Raw genomic sequence first — 13,489 nt, 5'->3', positions numbered from 1 at the left:
GACTGGTGCAGGACCATTAGTAGCATTACATTTACAGGCCCTGGGCATATGTAGAACCATTTAGCAGGGACTTACAAGTATATTAAATGTACCGAGCAGGTGTAAGAGAATTGTACCATGTTTTAGGGAGAGAGCACCCACACTTTACCACTGGTTAGCAACGAAAAAGTGCTCAGAGCTCTAATGCCAGCAAAAACCGGTTCAGCAACAGGAGGCAAAAATTTGTGGAGACCCTGACACAAGGGCCAGGCTCAACATTGATTTAGGTGGAAATTCCATATGGTAAGCTACTCTCCTGACTCCACTGCCCCACAATTGAGTCTGTTCTTTTGCTGTACAGGTGTCTGATGAGAATGGCATCTGCCAATCCCTTTTCTAGTGTTTGAGTTTCTGTATTGATCATGAAGATGGGCCTGTTTGAGGCACACCAGTCCGAGAGTTGATCCCGTTTTGGGATGACAGTGATTGTGGGACCTCTAAAGTCATAGGAAAAGTAGCACGGTAACTTCACTGAAGATTGACAGAAGATGAAGGATCAACAGCAAAGTTTGCTTCTTCAAAACCTCACCTGAAAACTCAATGGGGCCGGGTGTTTTCTCAGTTTGCTTGGCTGACAGAACCGCTCTAAAATCGACTTCAGTTATAGGTGCATCTCAATCTCACGCGCTCCTCTTGGGTTATAGCAGAGCCTGCCAATTCACTAATTAGGGGTTGATGAGAATGTTATTGACACCCATCCAGAGTGTGGAGATCGGCAGTGAAAAACACTGTCCGCCTGTTTTCTGCCCCGGTAGCCTGCAGCCGGGGCGGAAAATGTTTTATATGGTGGCGTTGTCTGTTAGACACTGCCAGCCATATTACAATGGGCATTTTGGCAAGCCTTTCCGTGGTGGCAATGCTGCCACGGAAAGGCAGGCGGTCTTTGCTTTGGGGGCCCCCTGTGGGCCCCCCGGCTGAGGTATTTGTTGCAAAGGAGGGGTACCTGTGGTACCCCCCCCGTATTTGCATACACCAAGCAGCAGGCACCTCCGGTGCCTGCCGCTTCGTGTAAGCAAATGCTTGCATTTCATTTTAAGATTGTGGTGGGCGGTGCAGTGAGCAACGCCGCCACAATGTTAAAATGAGGATTGCGCCCCCCACTGTGGCGGGTGCATCCTAATGCACATTTCGGGATCCCTGCCCTTAAGGCGTCCGGTCCCGTTTCCCGATAGGGTGGCGGGCAGGCTTCATCTGAGCTCGAAGTGCGCTTCTGAGCGGTGCAATTATCTCAGTTCCCCGAGCAAAAGGGAGTACAAGAATTAAGTACGTGAAACAAATATCAGATAAACATAATACAAAACAACATAACTCATCTTCTGGGAAACAGAAAACCAACAGGAGTAAGAGAGGGCATGAGGAGGATTTATGGCAGGTTTAAGTATATGGCCATAGAAAGAGGACTGGCGCATGCTACAACTCTATGCATGATAAGTAACTCTATATGAAAGACAAGACTTCTCAATATAGTTGGGGCTGGGATAAGGAGAACGTATAATAGATAATGTGCAGCACATCGTAGCTGGGTGCATTTATTTGCTGACACACATCCTTTATTTTTAACATCACTCATATGGTCCCATTGCCAAACCGCAGGTTTGAAATTTGCTGTATCATTAAGGTATATGGCACAGACATTCTGTTTCAAGAATGGGCTTCACCTGTAGAAAGCGCAACATGTGCCTCTCGTGATTTAAAGCATTAGCAGATATCACCACTTTCTGGCAGCCCTATGATGTTCAAGGACCTCGTCTTGAACTGTCCTACACACAATGCAAAATATGTTAATCACATGCACTCTACCATTTCTATATTATTGAAGAGAACTAATAGGAGTATTACATAAAGTATTAGGGTGTTTTAAAGTCTTTCCTAATTGCCCCAAGGTCCTATTTAGGCACAAATAACATATTTGAAAGTAGCACGCTTATTATCTTGTTTTTTTTTTTACTGTAGCACTCTTCACAAAGAAAGTGTTACATCTAAATCCAGGCTTCGATTTTCAACTTGCTGGTTTTCACAAAACTTTTAAACTGTAACCCTGGAAATGTGTCCCTGTCGCAGCTCACTGAGCATACTTCAGGAAATAGTTTACGAATTCCTGGGTACTCCCATCCATTTAATTTTTCCTAATGTGACTGTAGATCACGTAAAATTATGCCTGTCAGTGTCTTTATGCAATGATACAAAACATTTCTTCAGAAGGAAAATGTTTTCCCTCATAGAGAAACCTTAGACCTTAATGAAGTTTGGGTATATGCGTTCACCTAACCACGCTACAAAGGGATATACTCCTTCCTTTGATAGCAGTAAATCTCTTACCATTTCTAGGGTGGGAAACAGTTGGAAGGGAGTTGGTGAACAGACAAAGCTACCTTATTTTGGGGGGTTAACAAACTTTCATGGCTTACTACACTTGGAAGACTTTTTACCTCCTACAATGGATTTACTTTCTTGTAATATTATGCTCTTCCCATTGAAGACAATAAAAAATTGGATTATTGGTAGAGGGGTGTGGAAGGCATCAACCACCATCTTGGTCTGGTTGAACTACAAAAAGTCGCTAAATTAACCTGCGCTTAACTCTACGGTCGCTTGGTGCGAAGCAGTCAGTCTTAACTCAGAGGCAAAGTTTAACGTATTTATGCAGCACAAAAACAGTAATAAAGTGAAAATACAATACAATTAAAATGCTAAACCAGTTTTGAAACATAGCGGTCATTTTAATAAATAAAATGATACCAGAACGACAAAAATCCAATCAGTAGAACAGTAGATATTTGGTTTCAAATATTTATGAAATAGACATAGACCACAAGCACAAACCCCCACTCGCAGTCATCTAGTTGTGCTAGAGTGGGGGAAACTCATAAGTTCATGCCAACTGTTATGTAGGGAGGGCAGGATGCAGCGGCCAGGTTATTCCAGCTGAAAAAGTCACCTTCTCAAAGTCCAGCAAGAAGAGTTCTGTTCGTGGTGGAGCAGGCCACGAGGAGTAGGGAGAGTGTCACAAATGGTTGTCGCTGTATTGCTAAGAGCAGGCCTGGCATCTCGGACAGTCGTCACTGTAGTGCAAACATCCAGTTTGGCACCTCAGACGGTCATTGCTGGAGCTTTTGGATGGCATTCATCACTTGCTGTCGTTGTATCACAAAGTGAAGATCTCACGTTGCAGGTTGTCACTGGTGTTTGCTGTAGAGTGAACATGCAGAGTTGTTATGTCCCCTGTTGCCCTGATGGAGGATTCACAGGCCCTTGGAGTGGGGCAACAAACTGAGGCTCACACATTTTTGTTGTTGGGCACTGTACTAACTGTCATGGCTCCGCCCATTTATTTTATGCTCCGCTGTCACCTGACCACATGTTCAACCAAAAGGGCCCTTGAAGCTGTGGTGGTCAACAAAAAGACCACTGCCCTGGGACATTACAAGGTTCACCAGAGCCACTCACATTCATGTGACTCAGGGCACTACCAGCAGGCACCAAACAATAAGGACAAGAAAATTCCAACATTCTAAAAGTCACGAAAGGGGTGGTGTGCACACCATGCTTTCCAGAATAATCGATTGCAGTCCATATTTCTTGCTTGACCACTTGCGTGCAACTTGTGTTTCGCCTTGCCATCGCGCAATTCACATCCTGAATGTGGGGAGCGCAACATTCACACTCCACACCCTGATGCACTGCATTTTATTTTGAGGATACAAGATCCACCATATTTCTGTCAGTTTGTCCTCGTGCATGTTTAAACAAGTTTAAGCCTTGAAGATTGTCAAGTTACTTCCATTATTTCTGTTTCTTCCACATATTCACCAAATTGCGTTTTTTTGGGAACTTAACGTATTGACATGTGCCCATCCAAGCCTCCTTGTAAATACGATCCGTACGCAAAAAGTAGTTCTCAGCAGCATTTCTTTATTCATGATCCAATGCATTTCGAGCACTTATATGCTCTTCGTCAGGGGTAGCTGGAATTTAACATAACGAAATTTGCATTAATCCTAAAGGAACAACATTTATATATAAATTCAATTTTGTATACATTTCATAATTAAAGCATTTCCATTACGTAATCTAATTACAAATATACGTACTCTTCAAATAACCACACATTGTGTTTCAGAGGTAGCTAATAAAGACCTGAAAATTAAAAAGGCCAAGATATTTTACTATCAAGCTTTCTGATTTTTACTCGTGCATGTTTCCTCCTTTCTAGGCATATCAGTTCAGTGCGTTCAGGCTTATCTATCCTTCGCGCCTATCTTTGGCTTTTACTGTTCAAATGCATGAATTTTTTATGTGTTACCAAAGCTTTCTAGTTCCGCCAGCGTGCTATGCGTACCTGCGTTCCTATTCTCCCAATTACAGGTCCGGGTTCTTCACGAACTCTAGATAGTTTCATCACTCCGAGCTTGATTTGTAAACTAATTCGCCCCCCCCCCCTCACGTGCATACACTCAAAACTGATGATTACACCAAAATGTGCCTTACATACTCCAATACCCATAATGCATCTTTAGCCCTCAGTAAACTGCGTGTGTACAAAATGTAAATCAATCGTTTTTTATGTGCTTTCAATAATAAATGCTTTAAGAATTAATGTCTTTATCAATTCCAATTGCCTCCTTTGACGCTGATGAGAACTCGCTGTTCTTATAATATGTGGTCTGTTTCAAATGTGAGTTTCTTTCTTTCCTTGTCTTTTCATCTCGGGTGCATCACCAACATGTGGCAGTTTAGTATTAATCATGAAAGGGGTGGTGTGCACACCATGCTTTCCAGAATAATAAATTGCAGTCCATATTTCTTGCTTGACCACTTGCGTGCAACTTGGGTTTCGCCTTGCCATCGCCCTATTCAAATCCTGAATGTGGGGAGCGCAACATTCACACTCCACACCCTGATGCACTGCATTTTATTTTGAGGATACAAGATCCACCATATTTTTGTCTGTTTGTCCTCGTGCATGTTTAAACAAGTTTAAGCCTTAAAGATTGTCAAACGGACAAAAATATGGTGGATCTTGTATCCTCAAGAATAAAATGCGGTGCATAAGGGTGTGGAGTTTGAATGTTGCGCTCTCCACATTCAACATTCTAAAAGTGGCATTTTTAGAATTGTGATTTAAAATCCTACTTTCCCATTAAAAATAATTTCAAATTGCAATTCATTTAAGTTTAAACATGAGATCACTATTTGCTCAAATCAAGAGTTAGCACTTAATAATTGGAATATTGTGACTCCATGTTAGTCAATGGGACATGGTGGCCTTTCAACAGTGAAAAGTTACTTTAGGAGTTTTTCACTTCTAGCAAATGTAAAACTTAAGTACACATGCCCTACCTTTTAAATACAATGCACTCTCCCCTTTGAGCATTTATGGTTTACTTTAGGTGGACATATAAGTATTAAGAAAAGGAAGGTTCAGGCCTGGCAAAGGTTTATTTTTTCAGATTCAAGTGGCAGTTTAAAACTGCATGACAGACTGCAGTGGCAGGCTTGAGACATCTTTTAAAAGGCTATTTTAGTGGGTGGTATATTGACTGGTGCAGGACCATTAGTAGCATAACATTTACAGGCCCTGGGCATATGTAGAACCATTTAGCAGGGCTTACAAGTATATTAAATGTACTGAGCAGGTGTAAGAGAATTGTACCATGTTTTGGGGAGAGAGCACCTACACTATACCACTGGTTAGCAACGAAAAGGTGCTCAGAGCTCTAATGCCAGCAAACACCGGTTCAGCAACAGAAGACAAAACTTTGGGGAGACCCAGGCAAAAGGGCCAGGCTCAACATTGATTTATGTCGAAATTCCATATGGTAAGCTACTCTCCTGACTCCACTGCCCCACAATTGAGTCTGTTCTTTTGCTGTACAGGTGTCTGATGAGAATGGCGTCTGCCAATACCTTTTCTAGTATTTTAGTTTCTGTATTGATCATGAAGATGGGCCTGTTTGAGGCACAACAGTCCGAGAGTTGATCCCGTTTTGGGATGACAGTGATTGTGGGACCTCTAAAGTCATAAGGAAAAGTAGCATGGTAACTTCACTGGAGATTGACAGAAGATGAAGGATCAACAGCAAAGTTTGCTTCTTCAAAACCTTATCTGAAAACTCAATGGGGCCGGGTGTTTTCTCAGTTTGCTTGGCTGACAGAACCGCTCTAAAATCGACTTCAGTTATAGGTGCATCTCAATATCACGCGCTCCTCTTGGGTTATAGCAGAGCCTGCCAATTCACTAATTAGGGGTTCATGAGAATGTTATTGACACCCATCCAGAGTGTGGAGATCCTCAGAGAAGGCTGAAGGGTAGGAGAAAGCCCTTAACAAGTATTCAATATACTTTGATTGCTCTCCAAAACACGAGACGCATTTAAAGAAATGGAAAAACTGGGAAGCACCAACTACACTAGGCATTTCAGTAAAGGCCATAAAGTGGAGTGGCACATTGTGCCAAGGAGTATCTGATAATGCAACTTGTTCTGCTGACCAACTTCCTTTAACAGCATAAGCTGGATCCGCCTTCTCACAGCACAGTTCTGGGGGGGATGTTCTGGTCTTAGTGCTCCGCTCTCCTTGGCACAGTCTGGACTGGATTCTACATTTACTGTCTCCTGCTCACTGTGCACAAGCCCTCCTCAACATGCATAGTTAGGTGGCCAGGAATTAGCCATAGATTTTTAGGTGGATTTGGCCTAGGAAGGAGACAATTTTCGAAGCTTGTTGTTCAACTGCATTGTGTGAGAAACTTCCCCTCTTCGGTGGGGGACCTCTCTGTCCAGCTCTATGTACACATTCTGCCAGACACTTGAGTTAAGGAGCGAATCCCTTGATGATTTTCTGATTAGATGGACTGTAGAAAGTCAGAAACCTATAATTTAACTAGTGCATGGCCGATGTTAGACCGCTTATCCGGAGCACATATGGATGAGAACAGGCCAACAAAGAGCTACAGAGATAAGGACTGTATAAAAATCATAAGTGGTGCTGTCTTCAAATGGATACAGATCAACCAACTACATAAATGAAGATTGTTTATCTTAGAAAACCTGGATCACCCTTTGCTAGAAATTGGATTTCAGGTTGACAGAATTATGCAGCCTGTCCAAGTAGGAATCACAATCCTAATCACAGTAGATTACAACACAACCAAAATTATCCTGTGCTCGTCCTCTGGTAGCCTGGCACAGAGCACTCAGCCTTAACTTAAGAGGCAATGTGCAAAGTATTTGTGCAACACTTCATACAATAATACAGTGAAAGACCACAAAAAGACTCCACACCAGGCTAGAAAAATAGGCTAGGATTGTATATATAAAACAAGACCAAAACGAAAAAAATCCTTCCAGTAAAAGTCGAGATGTGAAGTTTTAAAGATTTAATGCAAAAATAGCACTTAGATACAAATAATGCTCAAAGAGTTAGTTGGTTGCATTGGACTGGGATAAAGTTAAGAGTTCAGATCACCCACAATAGAATGCAGTCTGGTTACAAGACCCATGCAGGACCCGCTGAGCAAAAATACCCTAATCCTTGTCACAACAGTGAGATGCTTAGGTGATCCCCACGCAGGTGAGGTGTTGTGCCAAATTTCTCCATGCAACTACGGCGATGTGTCTGGTCTGTGAGCGAAGCATCCATTTCGAAGTGCGACACTTCCAAATGCCATGTGGCTGGTTTCTCCACGCTGTAGAGGTGATGTGTCAATTTTCTCTACGCAATGGCGGGGATGAGTTGCTTCGAAGGAGGTGGTTCCGGATGCAATGCAGTGGTTCTGAGTGCGATTCGCAGGTCTTCTTCCCGCAACAACAGCAATGTGTCTATTCTGCTCTTGCAACAGAGGATGCATTGGTTCCACTGGATCAAACCCCTAGGTCCACTTCCAAGGGTTCAGAACTGGAGTGGCACCACTTGGCTGGACAGACTCACAAGCAGATGAGCCCAAGGGTTGGAACAGGAGAGCTCTACGTCCTTTGTTTCCCTGAGACTGAGACAACAGGAGGCAAGCCAGCAAATTATTGGAGTCACCCTGGGTTCAAGTGATGCAGGTATAGTCCTTCTAACCCAGGTGGAGAGAGAGAGCAACAGGCAGCAGGGCAAACAGCAGTTCCAGGAGCGTGACAGTAATTGAGCAGCATAGCAGATCCTCTTCTTCCTGGCAGAGTTGTCACTGGTCAAGAAGTGTACTTATTATTGCATGCAGATGACCACTCAGGAATACCTACCCTTCCTGCTTGTGTGACTGTCTAGAGGGAATGCAGGAAGCCAGCTGTCACACACCACAAATGTGCATTGCAGAAACAGTCAGAAGGCACCCAATAACTAAAGTAAGTAAATGCCAACATTCTAAAAGTGGCATGTACTAAACTGGATTTTAAAATCCAACTTCACCATAAGTTGTGATTTTAAATTGTGAGTTCAGTGACACTAAACTTGAAAAGTCTATCTCTTCACAATTGGGAGTTAAACTTAAAAGATATAATAAGGTGATCCTAAGGTAACGCTGTGAGGGAAACGGTCACTACTACGCGGCCATTTCCACGCACACCATAACCACACATGCATTACAACGCATGCATGGTTACAACGAAAAGCCTTTACCACGCATACCTTTACTACGAAACACATTCGTGTTGTCACACATGCGTGGTAAAGGCATGCGTTGCAACGCAATGCGTTGTAAAGTCATACAACCATGCTTTGGAAGAGATAGGCCTTGCAGTAGTTAATAACGAAATTTGGAGTTTTTCACTACCAATACATGAAGTTTATGTCCTGCCTTCTAAATACACTGCACCCTGTCCTGTGGGTTATTCAGGAAATACATTAGGGGTGACTTATATGTATAAAATGGGAAGGTTTAGGCCAGGCAAGAAGGTTTACTTGCCAGGTCCACATGGCAGTGTGAAACTGAACACACAGGCTCTGCAGTGTCAGGCTTGGCACATGATTAATGGACTAGTTATGTGGGTGGCACCATCAGTGCCGCAGGCCCACTAGGAGCATTACATTTATAGGCCATGGGCGCAGGTAGTGCACTTTACTAGGGACTTATAAGTAAATTAAACATGCTAATTGGGCATGAACATATATTACCATGTTTAGGGGAGAGAGCACTTGCACTTTTCCACTGGTTAGCAGTGGTAAAGTACACCGACTCCTAAAGTCAGCATAAACAAGTTCAGAAAAATGGTGGGGGAAGCAGGCAAAAAGTTGGGGAAAGACCACCCTAAGGCTGTCAGGTCTAACACCATTGGTGCGGTCTAGGTACAGATACAGACATAAGACGAACCAAGGGGATATAGCGGCTAGCTGCCTGCCCAACAGCATATGTTCATGGGCTTGGGAAAAGCCAAAACAGCAGTTTCCAGCACATATCATGTGCAGTAACCAAAGAAGAACTTTTATAGTGTGCAATGTAGAATGTGCATTGTCTCATCTCTAATGCATATCTTAGTGCAAACTAGCATACATGGTTATCCTTGCTCCACGTATAGCGTGAGGCATTGATTGTGCATGTAAGTGTTGTATCACAGAACACTACAAAGAACACCACGGCCTTCAGTAGGGATAGGAGGAAGTGAAAGCTATCGCAGTACTGCCCCTGACCCAACCAGCACTGCTAGCACCAGCCCAGGTACTGGCACTGAGTTGGGGGCAGTTTGCATGTATGCTGCCATCAGAGATGGAACACTGCTCCATAGACTTCCCCCACCGAAAAGAGTCCTTGGAAGGAGTGTGTGATTTCAACTATGTAGATATGTTTTGTGACTGTTTTGCATATTTAACTGTTCTTTAAGTGCTGGTCATTTCAACTAAATAATACCTCTTACAGGACATTCTAGCTTTATTGAAATTGCGACAAGTGTGGTATACTGTGTTGACCTTCAATCCACTTAGATTCAGGCAAGCCTGACTGCTGTCCCAGTGCTAGCCCTGAAAGTCAGTGAGACTTTTGTGGGTAACCTTCAATCTCAGACTAAAGACCCACAGTCCTGGTGAGGCGGGAACACATTCAGCCACCATACTATTAGGAGGTCTCTAAAATGTTAGTTGATGAACCGTTAACAAGAATACAATGGACATATGAAGAATGATGAATGAACAGTCCCAACAAAACATCCTTACCCCCAAGTCAAAAAACTATTCTGTCTTCTATTTCATCACACTCACACCCATGCAATTGACATGATCAGCATGTTTCACATTTTTGCATGCCTTCTGAGCCCTCACATCAGCGCTATTCTTTATGTACTTGGACATGCATGCTGGTAGAGGCAGTACATCTACTTCTCTGTAACAACTATCGCATTCGGTGGTACCCTTGTTATGTACAAAATAAGCATATTATATTTTATAATCCCATTGCCTTGGGATTCATATGGCCAAGTTAGAGAAGTTCCTGGCTGGACTTGGCAATTGGGTACTTTGATACTAGTGATGTGGATGTGGATTTCGGTGGCCTACCACTTTGCTCATCTTAAGAAAAAAATTATGATGTATTTTGTATCAGTATTATCACATGTTCTTTAATCATAAATGATTTGTATTGTAACACGAAAAGTATAGATGACTGAAAATTTAATAATAATTTTTCCTTAGAACTTCAAGGATCTAAGAAAAAAATCCTGACAAATAGTGCCATTTTTTAGAACCAATGGCAGCTCAATGTAGAACTCCGTCATGCCTTGTTGGCCTAAGGCTCATTCATCTGCTTTTATTTTCTGGCTTCTGTTTTCAGAGTCTATGCCACATCCCTCCTTCACTTTTGAAACCGAGATTGTGTCTGAGCCGCCATCTCAAGACCCAGAGCTCCACTCTGGGACCTTCTGTAAAGCTGTGGTGAAGGGACTGCGTGGTAACGAACCCTTGGAGTGGGACGTCACCTTCGACATCCGGGAACTTTTTAGAGAGCGGGAGCGGCGCAAGGATGGGGACGGAGATCTATGGAGTGAAACATGTCACCATCTGGCTGCAAAGTCAATCATACGGGACTTTGAGCAGTTGGCGGAGAAGGAATGTGAAATAGAACATGGTAAGCAATAATGGAAGATTGACAGCATAGACCTTCAATGGGATTAAGTGTCTTGAAAAATGTATAAATCAAGGCAGAGAAACAGAGACCTTAGAGGAGAGGCAGAGACCAGGGAGAGGTGTGCAAAGTAACAGTTTTCTCCAAAGTCAAAAAAATACTAATTACCATCCAAAGATGTTTATATTTTAAAAGAGAACATCTAGTGTAATCCACAATACAGATACTACACATTAAAAATAAACAGCAGACTGAAAAAACAATGAGCCTTTAGCTATTCCCTCTTTTGATGTCTGACATCAAAAAGGTAATATAAGGCTGTAGATTATGCATCATATTAAGGCCCTCATTATGAGTGGTCTGGTGAACAATGTGATAACTATCACACCTGATCTCCACAGAATAGGAATTTATCGGCTGTGGTGAATACCAACAAATTATGAGTTTTGATTAAGGGTGAGCACTTCTGACAAAATTCTCTCTAACTTAATTACTCATAATTACCTCAAAATTACTCATAATTATATGTAATTAGGTGAGAAGTGCAATCGAGCATTTAGCTCTGTTTTCTTAGTCCAAAATGCACCCTTGAGTATAAACTAAGCCGATTATGCATTTTGCTCTAAGAAAATAACACTAAATGCTACAAGACATTAACAGCAGTAGCCAACAACCACTCTCTCTCTCTCTCTTAGTTTGTTGTTCCTGTTCTCCTGCAGTAGGAATTTTGCCCCAACTTACTCTTAATTACTCAACGTGGAATAAGCGTGTAATTTCATTAATTTTGCATCACAAGAGAAATACATTATTACTCAAATTACTCCAAATACTCTGGTGTAATAAAAATGTATGCAGGCTTAATTTTCATGGAACAACATGCATATCCCACCAAAATGTGCATGTTCTGGTAAATACCAGTTAATTTCTCCAGATAAATATCAGCGGGTGTAACCTGCCCATATTTATCCGAAAAGTCATAACTGTGATACGTGCAGTAACAGCAATTACACCATACTTCACAATAAACTGTCCGCATGTAAAGAGGACCTCGGACTCCGCTGACTCCTCCGCTCTCATTAGTCTGGGTTCTCATTGGAATGACTCCTACCAGCTCCTTCCACTTGACTTCTATCAATGGAGGATCAAATGAGATTTACTCTTTCTTTTCCTCTACTAGGTTCTGGGAGACGGTACCAGCTGAATGCCATCCACGCAAGCAAAGCCTGCAACGTTATCAGCAAATATACAGCCTTCATCCCTGTGGACCTGACCAGCAACACATACCTGCCTACTCTGGTGGAGTATTCCAACATAGGTACCCATGCATCCTGTCTTCTGAGGAGGGGCATTACCAAACATGTAGGAAATCGCCATTTCCTTTGTTGAAGAGAAGCTTTTCCCAACTAATGAATGAGAGATTCCTTCTGGGGGAAGGTGCCATAAGAGCTAGTTAGTTGATACTGGTCATACTTCAACACACATATATATATATATATATATATATATATAAATAAGGGGTTTTTGTCACTAGGGAGAAGGGGCACTTCTAAACACACAGATGATGGGCTCCTGCCCACTGGGACACGGTGAAATATATTAACACATGTTAGAAAGTGACCATACATATGGAAAGGGGAAATCATGTCTCGGCACTTTTACTAGAGGCTCATTTTACTTTAGAAGAGGACACACCTCAAAACATGTAAGAGACAGCCATGGCCTATTCAAACGTCAGGTATCTGGGCTGCCAGCCCTCCAGGGAGCAGAACATACTCCAACAAGGATGTATGGAAAATGTTCTTACCTTCAGCAATAGTTGGTCATGTTCTTAGCTTTGCTCAACCACTATTGTGTATAGGTGCTCCTCTTTCTAGGAGTTAGGCCCTTCATCATGTATGCCCTGAATGCACAAAAGTGGAATTGTATATTGTTTAATGAAATCCTATATCATTTAGCCTTGTAAAAAATTGTTTTTTAAATCTTTATTTGCATATCAATTCAACAGGTACATCACACGCCAATAACAGTATTGTACAAAGTGTACCATTAACTAAATATTCAAATATTTAGTTCAAGAACACATCAAGATACCACCCAAAGTATAATTTGTCTTTAAGTCATAGGAGAGTTTTTGCATCTTAACATTCATGGTAGTTTCTATGGATTTTAAGACAGAGGGACGCATGGCTGACCCACGCGTGCTTCTACAACGCCGTCCTAACCACGAATAAGTCTAAACTGCATGCAGTAGTTTACTACGCATGCCTTTACCATGCATGCCTTTACCACACAATTTCATGGTAAAGACATGATTGGTAAAGGGATATGATTGGTAAAGATTACCACTAAGCCGACCCCCCTCCTCACCCTAAGCCCTAAAATCCTATCCCCCTACCTTACCCACCAGCCATGAGTCCT

General features: G+C 42.3%; 1 protein-coding gene across 1 annotated transcript in view; it reads left to right on the top strand.

The window, feature by feature from the left end:
• Positions 1-13,489, top strand: part of VWA5B1 (von Willebrand factor A domain containing 5B1) — a 1,100,054-nt gene that overhangs the window by 908,153 nt on the left and 178,412 nt on the right. Inside the window, exons 15-16 of the mRNA XM_086920192.1 lie at positions 10,781-11,074; positions 12,249-12,386. Of these exons, the coding sequence (XP_086776318.1) occupies positions 10,781-11,074; positions 12,249-12,386 (432 nt within the window). The remainder of the gene's footprint in view (positions 1-10,780; positions 11,075-12,248; positions 12,387-13,489) is intronic.

This window comes from Lissotriton vulgaris, chromosome 5, assembly GCF_964263255.1.
Source record: "Lissotriton vulgaris chromosome 5, aLisVul1.2, whole genome shotgun sequence".
Classification (NCBI taxonomy): domain Eukaryota; kingdom Metazoa; phylum Chordata; class Amphibia; order Caudata; family Salamandridae; genus Lissotriton; species Lissotriton vulgaris.
The sequence above is the reverse complement of the archived record's forward strand: the minus strand, read 5'-3'. Positions and strand labels throughout refer to the sequence as shown.